The 17,663-nt window shown below is 41.7% G+C and overlaps 1 protein-coding gene across 5 annotated transcripts in view; it reads left to right on the forward strand.

Moving 5' to 3' along the window:
• Positions 1 to 17,663, forward strand: part of CEP112 (centrosomal protein 112) — a 158,596-nt gene that overhangs the window by 68,681 nt on the left and 72,252 nt on the right. For 4 of the 5 annotated variants that reach the window (XM_042025497.1, XM_042025499.1, XM_042025498.1 and 1 more), the window contains one exon: positions 2,285 to 2,467. In XM_042025497.1, coding sequence (XP_041881431.1) covers positions 2,285 to 2,467 — 183 coding nt within the window. Of the gene's footprint in view, positions 1 to 2,284; positions 2,468 to 15,819; positions 17,423 to 17,663 lie in introns of those variants that run through there. The other variant, XM_042025501.1, reaches the window with a different exon arrangement.

Below are 17,663 nucleotides of genomic sequence, written 5' to 3' on the forward strand. Positions count from 1 at the left end.
TTGTTTTGTTGGTTGGGAATGTGGAATACCTGCTAATACTCTTTAGGGAAGATGGGTTTGGAGGTCTTTGAGGGATGAAAATGGTCTAGTCCTCATCCTTTCTCTCCTCTCCTGTTTCTCCACCTCTCCTCCCTGGCAGAAACATCTTAAAGTACAAACCAAAATCATCATGGGGAATACATAGCTTTAAATGAAGAGGGTTTTTTTTATTTTTCTTCAACAAATTTGCCTTTTGTAAAACACCTCCCCTCATGGTACCACCCTTTCTCTTCCCATGTAGAAGCTGGGGGGACACCCCTCCTGCTGAAGAACCTTTTGCTTGTTCCACCTCTTAAATTAAAAAACTTTGTGTCTATAAATGCTTTAAGTGAAGAGATTACTAAACAAAACTATTTATTTTGGTTGGTGTGGCAATCGTGTAACTGGTTGGAGAAGCAGGGTCTGTCCCTGGCTCCCTCTGGGTGACATTCCCTGCCTGCTGCCCTGTCTTCTGTTAAAAAAGTGACAACCTCAATATTGAAGCTCCCCACAGCAAACTGCCTCACCCCAGACCTACATGGCACAACCAGCTGAAAAACCAGTAATTAAGACAACAAAATGTTTGAAGAAAAAGGCCTCTCCTGTTGACAGGATTTATTTTTAATCAGGTCTTATTTATGATGAAACACTAAACATTTTTTCTCCTAAATCAGACAAAGGCTCTACAGTTATTCTAGGGAGCAACAACTCTTTCTCTTAGGCACACGATGGACACCACAATCATCCAGGAGAAACCAGTTTTGTACAGAAACCTTGGGCAAAAACCTGGCGTAAAGAACTTTGTGTGAGGATCCCAGGCCCAGCATGGAAAATGTGAGGGGTTAACCCCTGCAGGGACTTCAGGCATCTCTTAATGAGCTCTTTAGTGTTATTAAATAATGTAGATACATTAAACCGCGCAACGTTGCATCTGTTCTCCTCACTCCATTTGCAGAAGGATGCTTCCAACCACAGCATGGATGGCATATTTCCCTTTTAAACTTGCAGTACGCTGCTCTGCAGTTTGAGAAAACACCCTTTTTTTTAAAATTTATTTTAACTTAGCTTCAGATTTTCCTTATGGAGGCCGGGCAAACAGCTGATACCATCCCAGAATTGAATGCTACAGCTTTAAGATAAGGTGCCGGGCGCTCTCGGCGCTCACACAGCGGCTCCTCCCGTCCGCTCCTTTTTTCCTTTCTCATGCTGAAAATACCCCACCATGTTCACGATAAGAGATTTCTCTCTTTTTTTTTTTTTGTTATTTTTCTTACTTCCCCCCCTCCTCCTTCTCTGAAATCCACCAAAACTGAAGAAAAATCCAAGTGACTGTTCTTAGCAGCTGTGTGGCCCGGAGTTCAGTGGGGAAGCGGCTTCCTGCCGTCCCTATTCATCACCTGCTTCAAAGGCGGCCTGGCCGCTCCAGTGTGCAGGCCAGGTAGGGTGCCTTTGTGCGCAGGCAGGAGGATTAATATCAAAGCTGCGGCAACCAGGCCCTTGGTCTCGGGCTGCCATTCAGGCAAGCGGGGAGAGGCTAAGAGTGGCCAAGGTCACAGCATCCAGTGTGGTGCGGACTGGGAACGGCTCCTGAGAATAGAAGGCTTCTTATGAAATCATGGTGCAAGCTTGCGGCACAGCAGGTGCCCTTCTGGAACCACATACATCTGTTTATGTTGGGATAGCGTAGCTGACAACGGGATAATAGAGCTTTGTTTTTTTATAATTTTCTTGCTTCTTTTTTTTTTTGTATTTAAGGGAAAAAAAAAAAGACAACTCTATGTGCCAGCGTTGAGGAATATTGCAGGAAGAGCGTTCGCTTTGGAAATCATAAAGAGATCTTGCAAAGCTTTAATTGCTGGGGTGGGGGGTTGTGTGTGTGTATACTTAAGCAAAGGGGCGAGCAGGCTGCCTATTAACCATTTAGGATCCTCAGCCCTGCTGAGGAGCAGCAGCGGGATACGGGGGCACCCGCCACACAATGCGACAATGCCTCCCTTTTTTTCTATATTATTTTTTTGTATGCTTCCGACATTTGTACCAACAAATTGGGTAGGGATGCGCTGGATTTGCTCGGTTGTCTCCATTGTTGGGATTGTCTGGAGGAATTCTGTCACACTAACGGTGGCTTTTTAAGAGGTGAGGTAATAGTGACGTAAAAATAAAATTGCCAAGTTGATGAAATTAAGGGGGAAATTAAGCTGTAGACGAGTTGTCATGACGACAAGGATGTTCTATTGATGAACTGTACTCCTCCCTGTCCAATCAGATAGTGGAGCTGAAGCTGGAGCATGAACAGGAGAAGACGCACCTATTCCAGCAGCACAACGCAGTGCAGGACTGCCTGGTCCGAGACCATCAACGGGAGATCGAGAAACTGGAGAAACAGCTTCGCACTGCCATGGCAGAGCACCAGAGTCAAACTCAAGAAAGCAGGAAACGAGACGGCCAGGTAACGATCAATAACGCTTGAAAGGCGTCCGCTTATTAGAAATTGCTGATAATGAGTGTTTCCTGTTTGCCAGCATTGTTGGTGGTGCTCGCTGGGGGAGCATTTGCGAAACTGGCACATAAACGTGATTTAGTTTTTCTTTTTTTTCTTTTTTTCTTTTTCCGCTTTCCCCCCTCCCTTCCCACTGCTGAATAGGGCTTTAACTGCAAAAACCACAGGTAGCCAGATTAAAAATCCCATGGTGCGCTATAACTCGGCCTATTTATAATCTTGTCTCATTTTCTTTCATGATGGATTTGTTTAAGAAAAAAAGGTATCTGTTCTTTTTCCCCCCCAGCCCTCACACTCACCCCTCCTTTTCTCCTTCCTGGGCAAATCCATGTGAACTATATCTGCTTCGTTCGTGTGCTTTTTTTTGTTTTAAATCTCTGCAGGTAACTCACAAATGGCTTTATTTCCTTTTGTTCATGTCTTTTTTGTTTCAGTTTTTGTATTCTAGATTTGCATTGTGTGTTTGGTTCCGTGTGTCGGATGTTTGATAAGATGATGTGGGTTTGGGGTCGCTTACCATCACGTTTATTTTCCTACACACACGCACCCCTCCCATCCTCCATCTCTGTGGTCCCTGTTGGAAGCCATTTGGCAGAATAACCCCCAGCTGGGGTAGCATTTGACTCTTCAAACTTCTGGATGAAATGCACACTGTCAGCATGGAAAATGATCTTTATGAGTTTTCACTTCAAAAACCATCTTATTGCCTTTTTTTCAATCTATTTTGTAAGGATGGCATGGTATATTTTCCTAAGAGCCTTCATTAAAAAGGCCTGCAATGGCAATATTTAAAAAACTAAGGTGATTTTCTAGTTTAAAGAGTTTATAGAAAATAATCTTTCCTAATCAGCGTTAGAATTGCTTATCACGCATGGATTATTTTATACCAAAACTGGACATTTTGGTAAAGCATCTTTAATGACACATTTTCCGCGCACCACCACCTTCCCTATGAGATGTTAGGCTCAGACTAAGAGGCATTTTCACTCTACCTTCCTGTAGACTGGTAGGCTGTGGCTTTTACTAACATCTCTAATGGAGCTAAGTGAAACTGAATTGAAAATTTACTTTTGAAATCAATTGGTTTTTTTACTTTGGATGGCTCAGACTATCGAAATCTGGCTTAAGGAAGTCTATTAGGAAGCAAACGGCTTCTCAGGAGGTTGAGAGATATATTGCAAAGCCAGGACTTATTTCTCCATTTCCACCATTGTGGTTTTCCAATGAAAACGGGGTATACTTTGTGAGAATACTTGGGAAGGGGATACTCAGGTGGCCTGTGAAAAAGAAATTAAACCTTGCCTTTTATTTTCCGCTGCATTGTAAGAGCGAATAAAGACTGAAATGGTTCAAAGGATTGGTTTTTATCTTTGCATTTTTTATTTTGGCCCAAGATAGATTCATCTCATCTATGGATCTGTTTGCGAGTGTCTTTTCAGAGTTGTAGCCTCCTCTCACCTGCATTCCTGCTGTTGGTTTTTTTTTTGCGGACAAAGGCAGAGCTGTAACTCCCAGGTTAAAAAAAGGCAGTTTTGGAATTATATAGAATTATTCTGTCTACATGCCAGTGCTCGTCCCCGTTTGTGTATTGCTCTGTAACACTGAGTACAAAGGGAAAGGGACTCTCTTAAGCAAATCTTAAGAACTGGGAGGTGTCTGTAAGTCCAGCTCTGGTTTGTGCTCTTGGGGGTCGTTTCTGGCAAAGGTTGGAACCCAAAGTTTGGTTGTGCTTTCTGTTTTCAGGGGGATCAATGATGCTACTACAGGTGCTCTGTGGAAAGCTGGGAATTTTCTCAGCTATTGGGGGAATCTGAACACTCTGAAAAGCAGAGTTTGGCCTTTTTACAGAGCTTTTCTTTGTAGTTTAAATATCCCTGTACAGTCATCTGAACATTGCTGCCATGAGAATGACATGTAAATCAGGGATGAAAAGGCAGTTGCTTTGACTAGAAGAGCTGTTGTTTGTTTAAATTCTACCGAGACTCTCCCAGCTTTCAAGGACGCAAATTTTTCCATTTGGGAAAATAAATTGCTCTTCATTCCTTCCTCTGCTCTTTGTATTCAAATCCACCTCTGTCTTTGCAGTGAGCTCAACAGACAATACTGGTGCTTCTTATAGAATTATAGCACAGATTTTTAATATTTTTTTTTTAATCTTTGCATATGTTTACTAAAAATGCGTGTTTTGGACATCTGATGTGACTAACGGGCAATGTCCTTTATGAAACATTTGTCAGGCTCTTAACAAAGATAACCCAGTCATTTAATGGGTGTTTAACATTGCATTTTAAAAACCTGTTAAATTGGAACCATCTTTGACAGCAGTAATTTTTAGGAGTGCTTTGTGTCCCAGCAAAGGTGAGATGAAATAGGAGAGGAGGCCATTTTGCTTCGCGAAATGAAAAGTGGATTTGCTGGGTTATTCGAAAAATTTAAATAATAATTAGTGTTAATCACATACGAGTAGCTTGGTTTGAAGGACCTATCTGCTCAGTGTTGGGTGAATGATATGAAAGCACCGTTATTAAAGGTATTCATGGGAAGTCTTTCTTAAATCCTTTCCCATATGAAAGAGTAGCGAATAAGTATTTCTTAATACATGTGTTTAAAATACGTATTTCTCACTATATTCCTAAAGACAGTTATGACAGAGTACTGCAGATCAATTTATTTTACTAATACTGTAAAGATTAATTTCAGTTTTTTATTGCGTATCCAAGGTCTCTACTTTCACGTAGGTCTTCAGATACTGTGAAAGACAGTATCCAAAATAGTTAGATTTTATTCAAATATGAATACATTTATTAATGCTTTAATCACAACTAGAATGTAAAAATTAAGATTTGAGTGCCTTGCCAGATTTTAATTAAATAAAAGAATGTTACTGCTTCTTGAAGTATAAGTTTAATATATTTTCAATAAAGGAATTTGATTGAAGCGTATCACCTTTTGTGTTGCTGATAAATTTCTGGATAACAATTGGAATCCGCTTGGATTTCTCCATTTCTAGTAGGCTTGCTCTGATTTTTTTACCTGGGGTTGTAATGCTTGGGGAGGAGTAAATTGACTTGTAGGTCAATAAACGTCAAAGCAGTACAAAGGCTTTTATGCCATGCTGTGTTCTTGTAGGCTTTTAAATCCTATACATTTTCTATGAACTACCATAATGTTGTTATTCTTTAAACAGTAGCTAATCACACAGGATTATGGTTTTTTTAAGGGTAGTTTTGAATCACTAGTTCTATTTAATTTAGATACCTGGATTTTCTTTAGGGGTATTCTTAAGTTATGCTTTGGTTGCTCATTCATTCTGCACCTCCCAAAATAATTTTAGTTTATACATTAGTTCAAAAAACAGGGAGCTTCTTGCATGATAGAGATCTTCCTCTCTTTTATTAAAAGCAGTCTTGCTATGGAATCAGTGATTTTCTGAAGCAAGACTTCAGGTTACAGAGAAGAGTATATTCAGTTTGCTTGGCGAAATGAGATAGCAAGGTTAGGAAATTTTAATAACTGAAGCGGAGGGGCTGAGGTGTCTGCGGTGCCAGTTGTGCCCTCGTATTTCCTCTTTATCCTTTGAATGTCCTTCTTTCCCCAGCGTCTGCCACGTGCCCTCAACCAGCTCAAAGATTTCCATGTTCCAGCTGCTGAACAGAGTTGGATCATTTTCCTGCTTGTTCTTCCACCGTTGACCTTTGGGCAAGAAGAAGAAATAAAATGTACCCCTGTAACTTCAAATACAGTGCTTGGCACTAAAGGAGAGGAAAGAAAGTTTCCATGAGGAAGCTGAATCCTCTTTCCCGGTTCTGTTGTGAGGTAATTGGCCAGGCCACTGTGTTCATCCAGTCATAATTGGGTCAAGAGGAGCTTGAGTGCTCAGGCACGTTCTGCCTGTGCGTGTCACTGATGTCACGGTGTTTAATTTTAACAGACAACGTTTGTGCTCTCAAAAATGAGGCTGCTCTAAGAGATCACGGCTCTTTTGGGATGTCTTGAGGCTCTTGAGAAACCCTTATTGCTTGGGAAAGGAAAACCTGGTGTAGTTCGGAAGCCATGTGAACACAAACATTGAGAGCAGAGCTTACTACAAAAAACCCCAGCAAACAGCCCGGAGGTGGTAAGAAGAGTTAATAAGGTGTTATCCCGTGGCTGAAGTATCCATTTCCTTTTTTCTTTCTTGCCTTTTGAACTTTCCATAATCCCCTTGGCCTTTACCATCCTGGTTTGCTTTCCCTTCTCAGAAATCAGCGGCTCCTTCTCTGGTGTCCCATGTACAGCACATCCCATCACTTCTTTTGTGGCTTCTCCTCTTCGGAAATTTGTTTCTTTGCATTTGGGATCAGCAATCTTTCTGTAACCATCGCTTTGCACCTGGTTTTGTCAGAATTAATTTGAATCTGTGGAGTTAAAATAAAAAACCAGTAGCAATCACTGTTTTCATTCCAGCAATGATAGTTATTTTCATTCCAGTAGATCCTTGGTATATGTTTATGGTTTTATGTAGATAATTAGTGTATCAACCAAGTGGGGGAAACAGAAGACATTTATCTTGGCTCCTTAAATGTGTGAAGGGTGGCTGTGCTGATGTGTGTCTGCTGCAGAGCTCTGTCAGCTACTGACAAGAGAAAATACAGGAAAAAGAAAACCCAATAGAGACACTACCTACATTTTTAGTGATAACTAAATATCCAACACATGCCCAGTTTCTGCCTGTATGCAAATATTGCAACAGTAACTTTTCAGTACTATATTAACATGAAGGATTTGGGGAGCATTTTTTTCAGAATAGAAATAGAGACTCTCTTCAACTTTGATCTGGAGGAACCTATTGTTACCTACAGATAAATCACTGATCAAATCTTCTGCTTCATGTAATTCTTTTAATATCTCCAAACACCAGGTCCCACATGGTTATTCTCCCAGTATCAGTGGAAGCAATTTTCTTGAGGGGATCTGGAGGGTACAGATAGAGGTGACCTGGGAAACATACAGATGCTGATGGTGCTACTGAAGTCACTTCTGTTTACAATTTGGAGTAAATAAATTATACTACTCTTTTTTTTCCTTTTACTTCCCTTCCTTTTCTTAGTAGAAGATGTCTTTGGCATGAGGAGGAATGCACTGCTTGCTATGGAGGCTTTCTCTGCAGCCAGTCTAAATCCTGGAGTTACAATCTAAATATTTGTTTGTTGTATTTTACTTGGAGAGTCGCTCTTGGGCTGCCAGTCAGACTCCTGCAGACAGCCAGCCATTCCCTTTTAGCCTTTCCCAAACAAAAGCTTTTGGCTGTATTGCAGCATGTTTAATTTACCACCAGTCAGCCCAGGATAATGAACATGACTGTTGATGTAAAGTATTTAAAGTACCAAATATTTGTTGCAGTACTTATGTGGTTTTCCTTGGTTGTTATTCTCAGTCTGCTGACTCAGGGATGGATCCCATTGATGGGGAAGAGCAGCTGAAATCAGGGATCTGGTGATGGGTCCCATGGAGATATCACACTGGGCTTTCACTGAGAGAGCATTGCTGTGAAATGGTCAAATGCAACAGTTTCTTGTGGAAATACTCAAATACTGGTAATCCACAGAGCTGATTTTCACTTGAGTAAATGCAGGGGAGCTGTGGGAAGAGTTTGGGCTGCAGCATTGGGATAATCTTTGAGATAAGAGTTAAAGATGAGCTTTTGCTCTGATCTGCAGCAGACAGTGCAGGCTCAGGGTTCTCTCCAGCAGGGTCTGGGTCTCCTGAGCACATCCCCTCCCCTGCTCAGGTGGAGCCACCTTGCCACATTTGTGGTCCTGTGTCACACTCTGGCTGAGCTGCTGCCTTGGGTTGGGACACCTTTCCAACACCTGTTGATCCAGCTGTAAACATCTGCCACTTCCTCACTTCATACAACCTTCAAAGTGTCCTTGTGCCACAGTGGGTCATCATCTCTGGCGTCTCCCACATTTTTCCTCAACTCTCACTCTTTTGATTAGGACTGAAATTGGATTGTGAGGAATTTGGGGTGGGAGGTGTGACTTCACTCTCTCCTTTTATACTTCATGCAGCACTTGAAATATTTAAAGACATTTTTGGAACCCATACATAATAGTGCACAAATTGTCATCTGCTGATTAAAAATGTTAACTTAGGAGACAACAGACATTTTGTGCTGTCTACAGTGTATGTAAAAGAGAAAGCAGTTGCCATAGAAACTAGCTCATCACATAATATGAACTCTGAATCTGAGATGGAGTTCTTTTCAGCAAAATGGACTTTCTGTTTCTATAATATGGAATTGAATTTATCTGGTAGTTATTATGACACTGCAATCAGTGTTTTTATATTCTTTTTGTTTAATTTTAAATATTGACAGCTGAGAAGGTAGAGTGTACAATTTCACTTGTCTAGGGGCAGGGGGTAGATCATATGGCAGTCATTTTATTTTATACCAGCACTCCTTGATTAAGAGAAAGTGATTATTTCCTGCATAGATGTTAATAAACATAGAATAATTTCTCTGAATAGAAATGAGATCAGTTTTGCTTATCAGTGAGGTGTAAAGGATCTTTATGCCATCCACTAGGTGTGGCTTTGCAAGCAGGGTTTCTGTGTGATGGCTGCAAGGAATGATTAACGCTAATAGACAATAAGCTGTACGTGGTGTGAATTATTGCTCACATTAAAGTTACATAAAGAAATACTGAAGTCAGAAACGATCAAGTACAAACAGGTGCATGTACAAACAGGTAGTAAGTGCAGCATTTGAGGTGGTGTAATGTAGTTTCTAAGCAGAGAGGCAAAAATGCTGTGTTATTCTGCAGAAATGGTCAATTTAAAGTAAAATCTCTTGATTTTGAAGCAGAAGGAGCTTGTGCTTTCTATGTGAAGATCAGTGTATGGCAAAGCCAGACTTTGAATTTGCTTATTGATATTACTTCCACTTGTGTCTAAATCTTCAGAGTGCAGTTTCTGTGATATTGGCTTGTTCCAAATATTACAACTAAACCTATTCGGTAAATGTCTGCTGCACAGAGGAGGGAATGCTTGCTCACAACTTTATTAACAGTTTTTAGTTCTTTTGAAAACTGCCTTTTAGTGTTACCTTATAATTTGTTTGAGACAGTTGTTGAACAGAAGGAAGTTGACTTCTCCTAGTCCATAGAACAAGTGCAGCAATTTGGAAAACAGCAGTGCCATCTGCTTCAAACATTCCCCTGAGTGCTGAAGGGACATCCTCTAATGGGAGACCAGCATTCATTCTGGAGTTTTTTCACAGCATCACAGAATAATTTGGGTTGGAAGGACCTCTGGAGGTCACCATGCCCAACCTCCTGCTCAAAGCAGGTCTGACTTCAAAACCACATCATGTTGCTCAGGGCTAAGTCCAGCTGAGTTTTGAAAAACCTGCACTGGTGGAGATTTCACGGCCTTCTTGAGCCATATGCTCCAGTGCTTTACCAATCCAGCGTGGAATTCCTTTTCCTTTATATCCAGCTGGAATATCTGTTGTTAAAATTTGGATCTGTAGGTTCTTGCCCTTCCTTCAAGAAGAGTCTGCCTCTGCCTTCTCCACAATTCCTTACGCTCAGTTGAAGACAGCAAATCTTTGGTGTTTAGTTCTCCAGGCTGAATAAACCTGGTTTGGTGATTTCCCTGCAGGTCCTGGTGGCCCATTCCTCAGCTTGCAGGGTTTGAGGTCCCCGTGGTTGGCACCCTGCTCTCCATACTGACTGCTTTCCCCAGGAAATGCCATCCACAGTATGGCACAGGGTCGCTGTCACAGGGTCACTGTCATCCAGGGCTTTGGAGCAGGTGTTCAGCTGTACCAGCCCCATTTGAACTTTGAGAAGTGCCACTTGTTGGCTGGCTCTTGACTCCTCCTCTTCAAGCCCCGTGGTCCTGTGAGTTCTCTGCTCACACTATAGGACACCCCTCCAGTCCGTGTTCCTTCAGTTTGTGTATCAAAACCTTGCTAAAATCAAGGTAAGTGACACTGACACTTCTCCCCTTTCACTGCAGAAGACAATCACTTTATTCAAGCCTGCTTTGCCCTGGTTTATCTTGCTTGCTGTTTCCAGTGACGCTTTTATTCTTCCTGTGCCTGGAAATTAATTTCATGGAGTTTTACGCCATCATTTTTCCAGGGATGGAGGTTAGGATGTCCTGTCTGTGATTGCCTACTAAGGTGCTATGTATTGCAAATTAAGCAGTTAAATTTCTTAGAGTGTTCTTTTTCTCTCATCCCTTTTCTAAAGAAAGATTATCCAAAATCAATTTAGTCTCTCTTCCTTAGGTCATCAGATGTTAATTCCATTCACTCACTGCCACCATAAATCAAGTTTTGAACAGTAGTCTGGCTGTTAAATGATATATATATTGATAGAAGAGATTCTATGATCTGCTCAGTTCCTCAATTCAAAGGTATTTTAAATACCAAGTGAGAGAATGAGACACTGGGTGAGAAATGGTGACAATCTGTAGTTTGGAATGTTAACACCACTTGTTTTGGCAGCGATACTGCTCGTAAAACAATAAGATCCATATGGATGCTAATTTTCCCAATTTTGAGTAATAAATACAGCCTCTTTATGGTTTAAGTAATGATATTACTCAATACCACTGCAGGGTCCAGTAGACGGTTTCATGATGGGGTAATAAATAGTGATTTTGGAGAGCTGATTTATTTGTGTTTTTCTTTTATGTGGTTTCTGATGGGGGAAGAAGAAATCCCAGAGCCAGTGCAAAGCCTTGCCCTCTCCTGTAGCTGACATGCTTTGGCTGAAGATATGTCAGCTGAGAAATATGAGCCCATCCATACAGCTCCACACGCTCCCACATTAAAGTGTTATAAAGGAACCTTCAAGTGGAAAACCAGTAACAAATTGCAGCTGAGATGCTTATTGCAAATTGCACTGCCCTGCGTGCCCCACCACCGCTCTGCCTGTTCCTCCACATGCTGCTTTAGCCAGGAAGAAAAATGGGAGGCTCCTCTGTTTTCCTCTGTTTCACAGACGGGAGCTGCGAGGGGGAGAAGCCCCAGGCCCCCGTGGTGGGTTCTCTGCGGGTCTGGGATGATGTTGCTGGCACAGACACAGGGCTGAGTATTTCACCAGTAAAATCTCTGCAGCTGTTTCCCCACTGGCCCAACCCCGGCATCTGTAGCAGCTCCTCAAAGTCTTTGCTGCCTCAGAAGTATGGAATTTGCTATCCCATCCCATGGAGGGGCAGCCAAATGCTCTGCACTCTTTCAGCCCTGCTCCCACACCAGTGCCATGCCCGGTGTGTGCTCCCAGCTCCAGGAAGCTCAGATCCTGCCCTTCCGAGCTGCTCCAGTCCCTTTCCCTCCAGAGCACCGACTTTGGGCACGCCACACCCCACACAGGGTGGGCTGGGGTTTGTCCCGTGCCAGTTCCGAGCCATGAGTAACAAAGAGGTGCTAGCAAAGGGCTCCTGACTGGGTTCTGTGGGATGTGCAAGCCAGGGAAATGGGACAGCGCAGTGCAGTGCCAAGAATTGTGTTGGACCTGGGTGATGCAGCCCATGGGGCAACCACATCCTCAGGGATTCAGCTCAGGAGATCCCATTTCCTATCCCCTTCTCAGAACTGGGGCTCTGCTGTGGGCTCTCAGGCAGGAGCAGCTGCCCTGGCACAGCCCTGCAGAGTCCACACAGTCCTTGGTATTGCTCCACACTTCCCATCCTGATTCATTGTCTCTTGTCTTTTCTGCTGCCGTTTGGTGTTTCTGTTTTCCTTCACACCCAGATAAGAGCAGGGATTTTAGGTTCTGCATTTGAGGATATTCCAGATAGAGAAAACATTGTGAGTCCTCAGCTGAGGGCTGTGGGCTTGTGCTGGCCTCAGACATTTGAGCTCACAGAACTGTGAATGCTTTCTCTGAAATTTGTCTTTTTCTTCTTGGAAAACTTCCTTTCTTCTTACGAAACAAATCAGAAATAAAATCCATTAATTTAAAATACAGTGATGATTTTCAGTACGGAGTGAGACAGCAGAGCTGTTCCTTGGCCCAGTCACCTTTGAAGAAATGATTGTCACCTTACCTGAATAAAAACTGTTTCTTCATTTGAACGAGTGGCACAGACTGTGACAGTGATTTAAGGTCTTTAGTGTTGATTTCATGCAAGAAAATATTTTTCACAGTATGACTTTAAAGTAGACTTTTTTCCCCCAATTACTCTACATGTTGGCAGCAAATTAGCTTTGAGAGAATATTGTGCACATCACAGTTCTCTGTTGATGTATTGGGGAGTCATTTTTGGATCTTTTAGCTCAGTCAGACCAATGACTGACATTGTTCATGTCTTCCCTTTCTGTGGATTTGAAAGACTTCCTTTTGACAGGGAGGGTGAGATGGAAAAAAAGAAGCCAAAGTACAAGAAATGATTGGCAAAGTGATGATATCATCGCATGTTCAAAGACTCTGCAAATTGAAGCTTATTAAGCTGACATTTTGTCTTCTATTCAGCACTAATTGGAATCATGCCTGGGTGCATGATGTGGAAGGTACTTAATACCTGAGTGTTTATCATGACAAAATGACAGAAATCGATGTCAGGGATGCTGTAGATTTCTGTTTTATGGAAATAACGATATATTTCAAACTGCAATTACATATCTCTGAGTAATTTGTATTCATATGTCTGAAAGTCCTTCTAAAACACCGCAAATAAGAAAACTTTACTTTTGACCCCTAAAATATTGGCCTGATCGTGAATATTCCATTTTCAGGTTTTAGAGTTGTTCTTCAGAGTTCATATTTAAAAAAAAAAAAAAAAAAAGGCTAAAAAAAGGACAAAACCCCCTGACACAAGTGTTTTCACTTGAAACAGATCTGAAATTGCACGAAGAGTGAACTCCGTCTTCCACACGGGTGATACAATTCTTCTAAAGTTGTCTCTGACAGCTTGAGTTCTTTTGTAGTCTCTGCTTTCTGCTGTATTGGCATCTGTAAAATGAATTTAGAAAAGAGAGTGATTTTTGGAAAGGCAGCTGCTGCAAACAGAAGCTGGAAGATTTGAAGGAAGCTGCATCTTCTCCTGCTGTATTTGGTATCCTTAGGGATTTCTGGAGGGCACCTGTGTCCTGTGTGGGATAGCAACAGTACCAGTATGTTACTCTACATCTTCATCTTGGACCTTAAGAAGTTTGATTCAGATCTTCAATTAAACCTCTTGTTTAATATAAAATTAATATTTATTCAGCAGCAGATGAAAACAGTAAGCTGGTAGACGAAATTGTTATGTGAATTTCTGTTTTTAAGGGAGTAGGGGTTGGTAATTGCAGAGTAATATGTTTTTAAAAACCCAAACAAAACAGAAACAAGCAAAAAGCTCACAAACAAACAAAAGGAGAAATGCCACCCCAAACACAAATCAATGGAGTGTGGATGCTTACAGGAATTACTGGTCATTAAGTGACTGATCCAGCTGCCTGTGTGTCCCTGTGAACTCCAGCAGTCCTGTAGCTAATGAGATGTTGACAAGCAGTAGTTTAGGGGCTGCTGGTAATTATTTGTATTGCTGGAATCCTCTCGGGGGTCTATGTTGTGTTAGTGAAAACATGGAACAACAGACAGTTCCTGTCCCAGCGAGCTGGTATCATAATTGTGCTTGTGGGATGCTGGAAGTGGTGGCAGCAGAAAGTTGGGGACCTCAGATAAACAAGGTTTATCAGCTGGTTTCTCTGCAGGTTGGCATGGTGGGAGCAGAGAAGCAGAAGACACATAGCACGTGAGCTGCCTCCTTTGAATGGCTCTAATAACATAAAAAAATGCCTTTCCATGATTTTTCTGTAGCTCTAAGAGACATCTGAAGTGTGCTGGCCCCTTGCCATGTCTGCAGTGGCTGCTGTTATCAAAGGTGACCGCATGAAAAGTGTTTGACTGAGGAGGGAGATGAGCACGTGAAGAACGTTTTTGTCTGTTCAAAGTTTGGGAACCCCTGTAATGATTTCCATGCTTACAGACATGCTGGTTGTTTGGCCTACTCAAGTTTAATAATAACTAACTGGAAGCCTTCTGAAGCTGTGAATTGCATGGATTTCCTCGTGGGAAAGCAAATTTGAAGAATAATTTGTTATTGTACCTTTTATTTGTTGGATGCTGTTGTTGGGGAGTGCAGGGGAGTGGCGGGAACAGGACCCAAGCTGTCAATGTACCATTGGTAATATTAGAGAGAAAATACTAATTTTTTATGGCTAAAGTCAGTTTGGGATGCGTGAGGGAGTGTGTTTGTGTATATCTATGTGTATGAGTGTGTGTATATGTATTATTGCCCTCTAATGGATAGAGTCTGAATGGCTCAGCTTTGTCTGTTTCTATGGGGCTTGCAGCAAAACAATATTTTCAGGATGTCTGATATTTCCCATTTTAGAAGAATTTTATAATGTTTATTCAGAATTCTGATGCATCTTTTGTGAGTAATGTTCCTTTAGTTTGTATAAATAATTTGGAATTCTGTAGAAGGTCCACAGCTTAGAGAAGTGCCTTTTCTTTGTTCTCTAAAGGTTTATTTCAGCTCAGATGTAACTGCTTGAAATGCAACATTTTATTCTGATATTTTTACCACAGTGCCAAAATAATAACTGCATTTTGAACAGATTTCGGTACAGTGATGACATCAAGGGCCTTTTGGATGTGTAGATTTTGCTCCTTTGCTTTATTCCATCCAGAGCGTGCCCCTGTCTCAACACCCCTGCTGAGCACCCCGGGTATCCAGGATCTGCCCAACTCCTGAGCTCCTCTCTGGTTGATGGGTGTTCCCAGTGGCTGCTCCACCCCATCCTGCTGAGCAGCTTCCTGGCTGCTCCCATGTGTCATTTGTTTTCTAGGAAAAGTGGCAAAAGTGTGCAATGTAACATTAATTCAGACTGAGTTTTCAAATCTACGTGAGATTTGTGATAAAGTCAAGTGGTCTAATGATGTGTGGTAGGTTAGGGTTTGTTTTGCTTTTTAAATAAAACTGTCTTTGAAGGTAACTTTGGAATGACTCCAGAAGGAAGGCTGCAGGTGGTTGGGAATGGGATTACAGTTGTTTGTACTGAGAGTAGCACAATTCTCTGTGTTCTTTATAGTGGAATCCTAAAACAGCCATGTTTTTTCCTAGCAGGGCTCTGTTTTCATTCCATAAATACATGTGGGAGAATTCCATTTCAGAATTACGTTTTTCTCTCTGCAGCCATGTTCTTTTCCTTTTCAAACTTTGAAGTGCTTGCTTTTGCAGTGGGATAACTGTGCAGTGTTTGGGACACACAGCAGAACACCCCTGGCTCACGCTTCCTTCATCTCCCGCTGCAGATCCATGGAGCAGTGAGTGTCCAGAGTCACCTCTCTGCCCTCCAGGAGGTTCCTGATGGGGGTGTTGCGGAGAGATTCCTGATGGATATGGATTGCAACAAGCCAAATATTCCTACTTCTGAAATCATGTCAGTGTTCAAGGCAGAACAGCAACTCATTTCACAAAGCTCTGCTACAGTACCTCGAATCTCTGCACGCTTTTAGCTGAGTCCATCACATTTCTATTTATGATCCAATTACAAGCTGAATGTAGGCTGGAAGAGTAGAAGGAGCAGCACATTAATCAAATTCCCTTGTAATGACTGTGTTCTCATGTGGGTGATGCTCTGAGGTGTGATACAAGGCAGGGCACACAGTGCTGGCTTTTCCTGTCCTTGCCCAGGGCTGGGCTGTCCCTGGGCTGTACCTGCTCAGCTTGGCAAGCATCCACGAAAGGCTGTTGTAGTGATGGGAGAGCTTATTCCTGGCAGCAAAAGAAATTGTCCCTGTGTTTCAGGCTACTACATTTTCCATTCATGGGGAAAATAGAAATAATTTGCATATGTTAAGAGAGAGATGAAGGATGTTGCAGGAGCATCTTCTCAGCCCAAGATGGGGACTTTATCTGCATTTCTAAATATTGATGTTTTTCTTCTGAACATGATGTTTCCTAGCAATATGCTTTTTGCCTTGGAAAAGTTATTTTCCACTTACAGTACATTGGCAGCCATTGTTTGTATTGTTCAGGATCAACCCTGGGATTTTTCTAAATGTTATTTTGATTTGATGACTGTTCATCAGTGAATTATGAAAGCTCTGATTGTTTAGGGCACAAGAAGGGCACAATGCATTACTGGGTCACATGCTCACTTAATGCATACACATTGTGGTGGCAGTAGTAATAGCTCCATTAAAGAACAAAAGGTAGCAACCCATAGAAGCTCTGGATCTGGCCAATCCCCTCAAATTACCATAAATATTTGAGCAATCTGAATAGTTTTGGACTCTGTAGTAAAGCTTTCCTGTTTTTATCTGGCACTGAAGGAATGTGGAATAAAGTATTCATTTAACAAAGTACAAAAATGTGTGCTATGCAGTTATAATCATGTGTCATTAATCAGAAAATACTGCAGAAACTCTGACAAATTAAAAACACAAGGATGTGTCTGCAAGGGCTTTTTCAGTCATTAAAAAGCTGCTTCACCTCTCAGGCAAACTATTTAATGGCAACTCCTTGCTCAGTGTACTGACATCTTCAAAGGCTCTGACATCTGTCGGCCTTTGAACTACCATTAAAAAATATTATCCCATTTCCATTCTTTTATGCCCATTTTTTTAATTATAGTCCTTCTTTCAAGTTAGGAACATGGTTGGTTTAAATGATGCTGTCCTTTCGTTTTCAGCCACCCAGCTGCGGTTTGAATAAATTGATGTAGAATCAAAGGCGGGACTTTAAAGGGAAAAGGTTTGATGGACTTGGACTCCGAACCAGATGAGGTTTTATGATGAAAAGGGTTTAATCCCAGCACAGGCATCGCTTCTATCAGTTGAGCAGTACAAAGCGATTCATATATATAGGTTCACGAGAAATGATCTTTTTTTTTTTTTTTTTTTTTTTTTTAAACAGCACAGATCTCTTCAGGACTTGCAAATGTGGCATTAGCTAATATTCAGAGAGCTGATTTCCTTTCATCCACCAGAAGCTTATGATTATAGTACAGTTCTCGAATTGGAAATGAGAGCTGCAACACAGATTTAAAGCTCTGCTGTCTGATTTGTATTCAATATACATGTCACTGCGGGACAAGCCCGTCTAGGCCGAGCTGGTTCAATGAAGGGAAAAACCGTTTCAGCATCAGAAATCT

This window comes from Corvus kubaryi, unplaced genomic scaffold, assembly GCF_017639235.1.
Source record: "Corvus kubaryi isolate FWS band 111438036 unplaced genomic scaffold, C.kubaryi_AGA036_p1.0 37272, whole genome shotgun sequence".
Lineage (NCBI taxonomy): Eukaryota > Metazoa > Chordata > Aves > Passeriformes > Corvidae > Corvus > Corvus kubaryi.